The sequence below is a fragment of the Berghia stephanieae genome, chromosome 5 (genome assembly GCF_034508935.2).
Source record: "Berghia stephanieae isolate SIO BIC M18660-M18661 chromosome 5, UCSD_Bste_1.3, whole genome shotgun sequence".
NCBI lineage: Eukaryota > Metazoa > Mollusca > Gastropoda > Nudibranchia > Aeolidiidae > Berghia > Berghia stephanieae.
The window spans coordinates 56,602,177-56,615,063 of NC_088364.1; the positions used below are offsets into that span (position 1 = coordinate 56,602,177).

The following is a 12,887-nucleotide window of genomic DNA, read 5'->3' on the forward strand; positions in this document are numbered from 1 at the left end:
CTTGCATTTTTGCTCAACTTCAAATCATGCTTGTGAAACTCTTGCACAAAATATTCAGTAAATGAATCTGTATTACTGAGGCACTGTAAAACAGCATTCATGAAACAGCTATTAGCATGATTAAAGATGCCAATTGTTCCCGGAGTCCTTTTCCATTTCGGAATTGTCATACCCAAATCTGGATCGGTTATCAGTGGTCTTGACGATGACAAGATGGACCTAGGGCTATCTGTGTCGTACATATTTGATTGCCCTTTACCTAAATGTCTCAAATCTGGAGTCCAAATCTTTCCTGAATCATTTACCTCAACTGTAAAAGGGTTACTCTTCCCATTCTGCTCACCTGTCGCCCCCTTTCCTTCTTTCACGAATGCCCGGCTCACTGCTTTTCTCATTGATTTGAATGACAGCTTTCTACTTCGCTTCTTTGATTTATTGGATCCAAGGCTACCCTGAGAACTTAAACCCCCATCGCTGTCAAAAACGTTTTCGTCACATTCTGGGTGATCTGAAAGCGTTGTAGGTAAAGGTAAGGTACTGGTTTTGTTGCGATGTTTTGTAAACACTCGCAATCTTCCGGGTTGTTTGTTGTTGATCGAGTTTGCAACCTCTTTTACGTTGCCTGAAGACTTACTGCTCTTAAAACCACACGAAATTCCTTCCTCTAAAATATCACCATCAGATGAAGATCGTTGTCTTCCACCTGGTATATTCTCAGACATATTTAGAAACTCATTATTGGTTATTAGTCAAGTCTCTCGGTTGACTATCAACTCAATAAGCCACTGTTTTGACACCTGTGACAGTCAGCCATATTTGTTATGAATGACGAATTATGGGAACTGTGAGGAACGAGGGGGGCACAAAACCGAGTTCAGAGGTTAAAGGTTACTATGCAGCAGGAAAGAGGAAAGAGAAACAACAGTGGCGCGGTATATAACGTGATATTCTGAGTAATCAAAATTTAATTTTATACAAAATCTTGCCTTTTTGTATTTGTGTTGATGTATTTTATTGATGGATGGGCTCTCTCTCTCTCTTTCTCTCTCTCTCTCTCTCTCTCTCTCTCTCTCTCTCTCTCTCTCTCTCTCTCTCTCTCTCTCTCTCGCCATTACTCATTACCACAACCCACAACAATCAACATGAACCATCTCCACCAACATAACATCGTATCATCATCATCGTCATCAACAGCAACAACAACAATAACACCATTCCCTTTTTTATCAAGACTGGGGGTGTAGTACCAGAGATAAAGAAACATGAGTTTCTCGGGTCTAGTATCTATTACATGACATAGGGAGATATAATCTAGATATTCTTAGATAGGATTATATTATAAGTTTGTAAGTATTGTGTTTTTGTGATCATCACCACCATTCTCTGCGTGTGTGTATGGGGGGGGGGGGGGGGGGGGGATGTCCCCATTTGTCACCATAAAGGGGGCTGCCCATTAGTCACAGGCCCAGTTTTTCACAGACCTTGTTTGTCACTGGCCCGGTTTGTCACAGTACCAGTTTGTCACAGGCCTCAGATTAGCCCGAGTAGGCCCTAGCTATCACTTTTTGTTGTTGTGTTTTTTTGCTGTTGTTTTTTTGTTTTGTTTTTTTCCTTCCTTTCATATTAGATTGTAAATCTGACTTAAAAGTTTTATGTTGCCCTGCATATAAGCAATTAAGATAAATATGAGTTTATTTGTTTTACTCTAAAATATTTTTGTATGCCTACATTAATAATTAATTTGAGCCCTTAAATTTACTCTTCTCACAACTCTCAGTTGCAATGAACATGATTTTATACACAACCCGTGTTGATTTATGTTCAAGATTATAAAAGAATCATAATTATGTCGAAATAAGACTCATGGAGAAGATCGCTTTGTGTTATTTCATTTAAGTATTGATGACAGTGATAATTACAGCACTTTAACACTGTAGTTGTAACTGAAGTTTTTTTATTCTCCGCCTTCAAATTGGTGAGATAGTCCCTCTAAAATACGAATCAACTGTGTGCAGTTCATTTTTTTTCCTTTTTGTATGCAAATCAAATCAATTCACTCTGTAAATTTTCAACAAAGGATGTTCTTTCGTTAAAAACAATTCAAAAATGTAACTCATACAATCAATCATTCATTTTCTCTTTTTGAAAATGTGATAACTTCCACCATTCAGGGCACAGTCGAGGTGGGGTCGACCTGTGACAAAATGGCATGCTTTCCAGTATGTGATACTCCACTAGGAGGTTTACGCTGAACTTCACAGATATAACATCCTCTAATCATAAATGATATCGCCATCACCATATTCATCTTTATTTTTCTTTTCTGCTGTTCACTTAGATCCACTTTTGTAAGGATTGAGATGAAGTCAAAAGATCACCACCAAGCATCTTGCACACAAACTGACCCCATCATCATTAGTTCACCTATTGGAGACATAGAAATCCATTCTTGCCAAACGGGTCTCCATCTTGTAAAACAGTGTGATGCAAATGACAAATATTTTTCTCCAAATGAGAGGTGAAAATACACAATAATATCAAAATACCACATTAAATCTTATTATTTACAGTCCACGGCTCTATAAAAAAAACCTGCTTCTTGGTATTAAAAAAAAAATAATGGTTTTGATTACTTCAAAATTGAAATCAAACTGAGCAAAATAGAATCTACTAATGGAATTTAATGTAAAGGCAAAGAGAATTTTTTTTTAAATGTCTTTAAATTGAATTTACCAATTCAATATTATGAACTTAGTTAATCAAATGTGGAAATGCAGTTACCTGATAAAATTAAATTCAGAATGGTCTAACAAGCTTCGTCCAAAAAAAAAAAAAAAAAAAAAAAAGCAACTAAAAAATATCAAAAAATAAAAATGCTTTAACAGTGTGACAAAAGGGTTAACTAGCAGAGAGAAATAGTGATTTTAAGATTCAAAACTTATTTTATCATAATTATACTTTTAATATTTCAGAGCTCTAAATTTTGTACTTACATTCAAAGTGTATAACTTAACATAACATAACATAACATAACATAACATATATGGTACAGGGCAAACTAGGATAAAATCCCTAGGGGAGTATTTTAATTGAGATATTGCTCCAAATTCGAATGTCGCTTTGTCTTAGCTTGTCATTCTCAGGTACCTCAATCAGGTGTCAGTCAATTTGTGAAGGATAAAATGCGAATCTAGCCTCATTGCTGAGAAAGAGGTAAAAGAAATGGTCTTTAAAACTGCAAGCATTTTAAACCCAAACTTTCTATTCTGAAGTACATAATATTTATTTATATAAATACTTTTTAGGAGTTGGCGGGGGGAATCAGTTTTATCTTTTGTTGTTTTCTATTTAATTTTTATACTTGCATATACTACTAAATTCCTTTTTAACATTGTGGCGTTTTGTTTGTGAAATATAGATGTATGGTGAAAGTGAAGCTGCTCAGTGGGGAGAAAATGACAACACCTGCTGAAGAGTGTGTACAGTGGCTAAAGGCTTATTTTAACGATGGAATTGCTCATCAAGACATTCCCAAATTGTGTCCAACAATACTCAGTGAAGGTAAAGAATAAATTTCACCTCATATTAATTGTTGAGGTTTCTGATTGCTCAACTGGCTTATTACTCGACCTACATGCATGATTTTTCCTGGCCATCCTGCCCAACCTGCAGTGCTTAGGATCTGGCAAAAAGTAATTTGTGATAGCCTAGGGGAGGAAGTAATTACTAGTTAAAACTAAAGAAAAGAGAATAAACTTTTACTTCCTGAGCGTCATAGGTCTGAAGAATTACTTACTTATCGATAGTTCGATGATGACGTCACTCAGGTCTTTGTTATTGTTTTTCTGCCATCCGCGTTAATGAGTAATGCTCACTGAACTGTATTAACCTGACTATAAACGTTCATGGATACACACAGTTTTGTGTGTTGGTCCGTTATACTTTCGGATGGCAATGTTATGAGCTTCTTAGCGAAGCGCATACTAGGCCCTATCTATAGATTGGACAACTTATTTCCATGCTTTTTCATTTGGTAGCCAAAAAGGTGTGTAAGCTCTCTTATTCACATGAATATTGTTTGTTTAGTTTTAAAAAATTTTTAAACCTCGATATTCTGTATATTATAATATGATATTTTCCACTTAATTTTCCAACTAGGTTCATTCAGATGTCAAGTGTGGCGCACCCTTCCAAAAGCTGTTCCATTAGGTAAAACCATCACTTACTTACAATTAGCCACATTATGTGGCAGTCCACAAGCCTGCAGGGCTACAGGCTCTGCCATGTCAAACAATCCAATCTCTTTGCTTATACCTTGTCACAGAGTTCTCCCATCGAATGGAGCTGTGGGTAATTATTCACATGGGAAAAAGAATGCTATCAAAGCTTGGTTGTTGGATTTTGAACAAAGATGTTTGAGTAAATGAAGTAGATATTATATTATTAATTTTAATCTTTTTTATTTCACAAGAATGTTACCTCTTGTAGCCTACATTGCATATTAAAATTGTTCTTTGAAATCTTCTTGATTGTAGTAAGCTTGTGTGGATATTTGGACCTCGTTAATTGGGGAAATGTCTTTTGCCGCCAAAATTTTCCCGATTTGCTTGGCAGGTGAATATTACAGTTGTTACCCAAGTCTTGAAGTACAAATATCTATTTTGATTGATAACCCTGGGGGATAAATTTTAAAAGAACTAGTCTGACAAAGAAGAATTGGTACTCTTTGTCTTGTGTTAAATTATATATATATATAGTCAAAGTCGGTCATTGGAACGCTGCTTTATTGGAATATTTTCTCAATTGGAATAATGACTGTGACAGAATTTTTTCTCTATAATTTCTACTGGGTAATCGGAACACATGCCTTAAGCAAACAGTTTTAGAATAATTTTTTTTCCAATTTATCATAAATATAAATATCCCTATTGAGATTTTTTTTTAATGTAAGCATCTTGTGTATTAAAATGAACAAATAATTTATTATTATTATTATTATTATTATTATTATTATTATTATTATTATTATTATTATTATTATTATTATTATTATTATTATCATTATTATTGTTGTTGTTATTATTATTAGTAAATATTGTTATTGCTGTTATTATTATTATTATTATTATTATTATTATTATTATTATTATTGTTATTATTATTACTACTGTAGTTTCATAAGCGATGTATCATGTAGCCATTTATGTCTGGGAAGGACTTTTAGGTGGCCATCTACTGGACATACAGATAAATTGCTTTAGACAGCATACAATATACTGGACACGTATAAATTTCTTTTGAAATCTGCTTTAGTTCTGTTCTAACATTTGTTTTGTTTCATTTTGTTTTTGAAGCTTTTAAATACCTATAATCTTTTTAATTTCTTATCCTCTTATTCTGTGACACTAAATTGACTTTAAAGTTTTGTAAGCACCATACCCCGTCCCCAACAGAAGAAAAACAAAAGAATGTTACCCTTGATTGATATTGGCAATATGGTGAGGTTTTATTGTAATCTATTGTTTTCATTTCATCGTGTTTTGCAATCAAATAATACACAGTTCACTCCGCTTAATTGCACATTGGTTAATCACACACTCCACTTATACGCTACACATTCCCAAAAAACGGAATTATTTCTATATAATTGCTCCGCTTAATTGCATACCATCTCCGCTTAATCACTACACCTTCATTGCAGTGACAACCAACAGTCATATGAAATTAACGACGCTGTTCCTGTTTCACACAACTTTTCAGCCAAAGCATTCCATCAAGTCTTTACAATGGACAACTATATACCCATCAACGGTGAACTGACATCTCAGGAGTTACTGAGCTCCGTTCAGCCACACAATGGACAACGCCTGGATAATGAAGAATAGGATGAATTGTCGGAATGTGGCAAACCATCTCTGACAAACACTGAAAAACTTGCCACGGTGGACAAACAACGCCGCTAAATCTAAGTAGAACACTATACAGATGATCTACATTGGCGGGATTGGAGACAAGGGTTTATAAACAGTTTGCACGGAATAGAAAGCAATCCATGATTCACGATTATGTTTTTACAAACAATAATGTCACATTTTGTTGTCAGTAAAACATGAAAAAGAAAAAACAAAAACATATAACCAAAAATATATATATATAAATATATATATATATATATATATATATATATATATATATATATATATATAATATATATATATATATATATATATATAAATAAAAATTAAGAAACAAACTTTCTAATTGAATATGACGGCCCCAAGCCTGTAGAAAACCCAGAATGGAAGGTCCTACATGAATTGCACATGAAAGCTGGGGCTTAGATGCTATTATTAGCTTCTCGACTTAATCAACACACTAAGCCGAACTCCCGAGGGTGTACGATTACGCTGAGTCAACTGTGCTATAGTCGGTGCTTATGTTTTCATGAATTTCATTTTTTATTGTACGAATAAATTGACACATATTTTAAAAATTCATTGCATGACATGATTTTCTTAGTCTTCATTTTTGTCAATAATTTTCCTGCTTTCATTGTTGGTTTTTTTTTTGTTATTCTTTAAATGTCGTTACATTGAAGTAGCTTGGACTGACCAAATCAAATTGAATTCAATTAAACTGTCTTTATAGGAACTATTTGTTTTGCTTCCATTTCATTTTAACAGAAAAATAAAATAAATCTCACAAAGCTTTCTCGGCTAGACATCATTTTCAATTTCACACAATTGAGTTAGGTAGTGAATGCATTTTATTTTTACACACACAGCACTTCATTTGATTCACTAAACGTCCTCAAAGCGCTCTACTCCCTGGCTAACAGCAATGCTTAACATGTAGGACAAGATATGACACCTGTCAAGTGATATTCCAATTTGATTTTCTGCCAGAGATAACTCTGTTAACTACCTGGTGCTTATTTCAACCGAACTACAGTGAGAGAATGTGAGCCGGGACTCAACTATGCAATGCTCAGAGCAGAACTCGAACCCAGGACCTTCTAATCCAAAGGCGAATGTCATACCACAAGACCACTTAGCCGTATTAATGAATTGTACATATAAAAGAATTACAAAGAAAATTGCTTGTGCATAGGGACAACTAATTGATAATTTATATTGAAAATAAATATAATCTCTCTCCCAAAAGTATAAATGATAGTATCCCTCCCAGCACAAGACTCGAGGAAGGGCCCACACAAAATCAAATAGTCTCATTCCAGAAGAACACAAAGCTAAAATCACATGAAAAAGGATAAAATGGTTGGGGGGGGGGGGGGGGGGGGGGGGTAGATGAGGTAGCAATGGTGTTGACCTATGACCAATGTATCAAATCAGCCCAGGAGGAAAAGGAACTCCATTTTAAGGGGAATTTCACCCATTGTCCTCTCGGCTAAGAATCCCAACAGGGTCTAGAGCAAAGCCATCTCATTCCAGGACAAGGAAAGAAAGCAACATGGAAGGGTGACAGAAGACTAAACAGGAGTGATCTCCCAAGCCCACTGTGAGAGGTCAAAAGATACAACTTATAAGTTAGTTGTTTGTTTTTAGGTGTTTAACGGTGCTTGCAGCTGGGTGGGGCTTTTGTTTGTTTGTTTGTCTTTAAGGTTTTTACGCTTGAAACACATTTAGGTCATATCAGTGCCAGTATAGAAGGAAGAAAATTGATATTGAAAACATTCTACATATACAATTAAAAGGACTTGAGGGAAATATAAGACAAAGGGGAACGATTCAAATAGGGAACGGATGTAGACTCCAAGAGCACACTATCACTATCAATGATCAGTTCTTAGTTTGAGATCATCTAAATTTCTCACCCAGACACCAGCACAAGATACCATTAAGAGGAACACACTCTAATGTTTACATTATACATTCAAAATAACAAACATATAGCAATGACTATGACAATTTTTTTCCTATATTTGTGTGGAAATGATAAGTTTAAATCAAAGCCCTATCTCCACTGAGTAAAAATATTTTTGACTTTTGAAAATCCATTCATAAATTAAAAAGTTAGGCAATTTCAAAGGAGTCATTTATTTGGACGACTCACAAAGATTTTTAAAAAATACGGAAAATATGGGACGCTTCTTCTGCATTTTATTCTGGTTTGTGGCTGTATCTCGCTACATGGAATATGATATTGAAACTTGGCAATTTTAGGGCAAATTTCTCAGAAAATGTGATGAAGACATCAACTTGTATAGTTTTAGAGCTGTATGGCTAGGGTCAATTGTAATTTTGTTTTAAAATATACATAATATTGATCATCTGGAACATTTCCAAAGGGTAATTTTGTGTTAAATGATGTGAAAAATGCCTGCTCAATTATTATCAATCAAAATAGTCCGTAAGACCATGACATATTATTTCTGGTAGAGAGCGTGTGTGTGTTAATTTACTGTGAGGAAAAGAGAAATTGGACAAGTCTATTTCAAAGGGGACAAAGATAGTTAAAAAGTCTAATTATCAACTGATTGGTAAGAAAAATGCGATAGACGACAAGCTTAGCACCCGTATGACGCAACACCCCCCCCCCCCCCCCCCCCCAAAAAAAAAAAAAGCAAGAGAGGTGGGTCTTCAGACTTTCGCGGCAGAGGTGCCAGATGACCACACGTGTTGGCCAAATATAGAATTATATTTCTTTTATTAAATATTTTTCATTTACTTATTTTTGTCTCAGTGACATTTATCCTAGTATATTAAATTTTTTGTTTGTCAAATTACAGAAATATTCAAAACTAATAATACTTAACAAGAGGGATGATTTACAAGTCATATCTCGAAAAACCATCCCCACTGACTCCCTCTCAGCTAAGGATCCCTGCCACGACCAGGTAAATACCAAGCAATGTCAATTCAGGACAAAGCCGAGAGCAAAGTGGAAATGAAAAACAGATAAAGAGGGAGAGAGAAAGTAGCGAGAATGACCTCTCAATCCTTCATGGGAGGTCAAAAGACCCCACCCCATTACTTACAGTAAAAGTAAGTTTTGTATAAAAGTAAAATATAGAACAGAACAAATATTTTGAAGAACATAATTTTAATTTAATAAATCAAAATGTGAAGAAACGAGTTTCATTGCGTTCTCTGAAAATGTAACGGGATACAGTTATATGAAAATTATCACAGAGCTTAGATTTCCCCTTGGGTGAAAAATATTTTTTTAAATTAAAATTTATAATTTAATAAATGACTATAAAAAGTTTCTAATATCAATTATTTTATGTGATTATATAATTTGAGAGTGATTTTGATTAAATCACACCTAAGAATAATCTCACCACTGTATGACCTAAATAATATCCAATTAAAATTAATATACCCGTTTTCAAAAAAAGGAGCAAAATTAGTAAGGAATATTTCAGGCCGAACCAGTCTTTAGCCAGTAATAAAAATAATATATTATTTTAATAAAACAAAATGTCAATATTATAATACGGCTGCCAAATATCTAATCATCAAAAACAAAAAATGTCTTCTAAGATTTCTCATGGATGCTTAATCACAATTCTTAAAATAATTTGAACCATCTATTTCCTGCAACAAGATTACACCATTAAATGAAGAGAATTGTAATATGTAAAGCATAAGGGAGCGTTCACATATTACGTCATCAGCTAGGGGGGGAGGGGGGGTCTACCAAATGTTGACATGTGTTGACATGGGGGAGGGGGGGGGGGTCAGACCCAAGATGATGTCATCAAAACATAGGCAAATTAGGCCTATTTTATTAAATGCAAGAGCTTCAAAAATGGCATTCCAAATAAATTAGCAAAAAGAAGAACAGCAAATGGGAGAAAGTGATGACGATGAAGATGAAATTGATGATACTATTTATAGTACATTGCCAGAGGTCCAAGGCAGAAACATTTTTGAATCAATTAATTTTATGTTTGGAAATTGAAACAGAAATTCATTCCACTAAAAGACTAATATGCTATAAAATAACTTGCCTCCTATACTATTTTAAATTACACTTTCTGAAATTTTTTAAATAGCACCTGCACCAAGTAGCCTAATTTAAATAATGTTTGTTAGATTTTATCTTTGCAAATTTAAATTTTATGTCCCCATTGTATCGTAAAACATAAATTATCAACAGTTTCTGAAATTAATAAAATGTCTGAATGTGTTTTATCAAACGTTGATAATTAATGTTTATGGTTTGAAAAATGAATAATAAATATTGTGAAATTAAAGTTATCTTTTAGTTTTTATTAAATTAGATGACGTCATCATCTGTTGGGGGGGGGGGGGGGGGGTCAGGTCAATGATGACAAGTGATGACTTGGGGGGGGGGGGGGGGGGGGGGGTCTAAAAAGGGCAAATTTTTGATGACGTAATATGTGAACGCTCCCTAATAATAATAATGATGATGATGATAATAATAATAATAATAATAACAATCATAATAACCATCATTTTTATTGCACATATCACCAGGGTACTTATGCACTAAGATAGTAAGCGATGAGAGAATACCTAAAGCGTAGCCGTTTTAACTACACTCCAGCACCGGTTCCTCAAACTCCTCTGGACATGCAAATACAATTTGATGGAGGGGGGGGGGGGGAATATGAGGCTCAACGGTATTGTCTTAACTTCAAACCCGAAATATACGTAGTTTGAATATTCACTGCATTCTATGGCCTTCAACAAGCCAACTCTCCATAACAACTTTTTGTGGCACTGAGCTGCGGTTGACACCTGAGCTATTCCAGTCTTCCCTTGTAATAGATCCTAAGATAAATATCTGCTTGAGGATGAATAAAGGGAACTATATTATTTATTTATTTTATTGCCTATGTTGAGAGAGATAACTTTATACAAAACATGTTACATAAAGTTGGTGTAAGTGTGTGGAGCCAAGCATTAGCAAATCATGACGCATGGTATTGAAATAAGAACGAATGGGGAAGTGATAAGAATGAGCAGAGGGGTGTCAGTTATGCGAAACGGCAATGGAGTGTCTGTATGTGTGTGTGTGTGTGCGTGTGTATCATATCGTATGCACACATGAAGTGTAGATGGATACACACATTCGTAACTGTGTATGTCACATGCACATCAGTGGTCCAAATCACGGGTCGCATTTTTAAAAATCCTTCAATTAATCTAACTTTTTTATGCTGGCTGGGTGAAATTAGTTCGAGGAAACCATGTTCGGAGTAAAAATTAATTCGAGGAAGGAAAGGCATGATAACAAAGAATAATAAGGAAAAAATTTGGCACATTTGAATGAGTTGGAGGAAACCATGTTTGAGTGTAATTAAAATGTCAAGTTTATAGGATTGTCCATATCATTACTGATATATCAATAAGATTGAGACAGCAAAACACTTTTTTTTTCATCTTATTTTATATTTTGGTTCTACAAGAAGCGTTGAGCAAAATTTTTAAAAGTAGTTTCAAAAGTAGAAATATAAAACTATGAAATTAAGCAGGCATATGTTCAATACCGATTTTATGTGGGTAGCAGTGCATATGCAACGGAAAATATAGTAATAATGATAAAACGTATCCACAATATGGCAAACTTCAAAACAAGAAAATAATTTTTTAAATAAGATTTGTTTAAAAAATATCTAAAATAATTAAAAAATTGCACATAAAAATATTTGACAGGAAAGAAATATACCTCTCCATTTTGTTCATTCTTAAAAAAATTAATTGGAATGACTAGAATTTGAACACAAAAGTAATATCACAAGAAACAAATCAAAATCTAAACACAACTTTAAAAATTTGAAATGCATCAATGGTTCAAATAATAATTAAAAAAAAAAAAATAATTAAAAAGTTGATTTAACAAATCAAATTGGAATGAAAAGTGCCTCAGTTAAGGATTTTTGGTCATCCACTTGGAATGAAAATTTACGAGACAAATGATTATGTAAAGCGGATCCCAGATTAAATGAGATCATCTAGGTTCTGAAAACTTGATATGTGAGTCATAGCAGAGATGCAATGCACTTTTGATTTAAAGTCACATCATACTCATCCTCTAATTTAACTCACTCAACCCTAACACCGACTTTATCTGAGGTTTACCAGGGTTACTTTGACCCCATGCCTATTTAGTACATTTCTTTTGAGACAAATTATAGGCGTAGTATCAAAGCTAATGTTTTTAGTTTTTACATGTTAATGATAGTTGAATAAAACTATCTATGTATGTGCTTAATTTTAATACATTTTCTCCAATTTTGAAAAATAGCAAAAATCTCTAGGATTGAGTGAGTTAATATCTTGCTTTGGTCTTAGTCTTATAATCTGCTGTACAACTGATTACACTGGATTGTTCTCTCTCTCTCTCTCTCTCTCTCTCTCTCTCTCTCTCTCTCTCTCTCTCTCTCTCTCTCTCTCTCTCTCTCTCTCTCTCACTAACACACATATACACCCTCTGTTACATTAGCATTATGCATTACGCAAACTTTTTTCATTTTTAAAACACAAAAAAAGATTTTCAATTTTCTTTATGTCCATCCAAACTTTTTGGAAGGAAATCTGAACTAATATTTGAAATGGCAAAATATAATAAAATGGAATAAATTTTCACAAAAATGTCATTTCTCCCAGATCCAATAAAATTGAGACCAGGAAAACAAATGAAAAATGAACAACGTTAGTAATCATGTATTAAAATACATATATCTTCAAAAAGAAAGTTAAACCAGAAATTCAACTTACAACAATCATTCATATTCATGTAATTCAAGTCATTCAAAACTTAACAATGAAGACATTTATTGTTTCAACATTATCATTTATTCATTGTTGAGTTCATGTACTCTAAATTAAGAAGAAAATTATTAACAAGATATGAAGTGAATAGAAAAGTGCCAGAAGACAATAGAGAATGAA

At 33.7% G+C, this 12,887-nt stretch overlaps 2 protein-coding genes across 6 annotated transcripts in view; one reads left to right on the forward strand and one right to left on the reverse strand.

The window, feature by feature from the left end:
- The window catches only part of LOC144973268 (uncharacterized), a 26,902-nt gene extending 26,072 nt beyond the window's left edge, over nt 1-830 (reverse strand). Inside the window, exon 1 of the mRNA XM_078915514.1 lies at nt 1-830. This exon is cut by the window's left edge and continues 244 nt beyond it. Within this exon, the coding sequence (XP_078771640.1) occupies nt 1-722 (722 nt within the window). The 5' untranslated portion in view covers nt 723-830.
- Nucleotides 1-6,154, forward strand: part of LOC144973269 (methylated-DNA--protein-cysteine methyltransferase-like) — a 9,902-nt gene extending 3,748 nt beyond the window's left edge. Inside the window, exons 1-5 of one of the 5 annotated variants that reach the window (XM_078915519.1) lie at nt 870-953; nt 2,339-2,518; nt 3,419-3,561; nt 4,159-4,209; nt 5,702-6,154. In XM_078915519.1, coding sequence (XP_078771645.1) covers nt 2,361-2,518; nt 3,419-3,561; nt 4,159-4,209; nt 5,702-5,820 — 471 coding nt within the window. In that variant the 5' untranslated portion in view covers nt 870-953; nt 2,339-2,360 and the 3' untranslated portion in view covers nt 5,821-6,154. Of the gene's footprint in view, nt 1-869; nt 954-2,338; nt 2,519-3,418; nt 3,562-4,158 lie in introns of those variants that run through there. The other 4 variants (XM_078915518.1, XM_078915515.1, XM_078915517.1 and 1 more) reach the window with 4 other exon arrangements.
- Nucleotides 6,155-12,887: the final 6,733 nt, after the last annotated feature.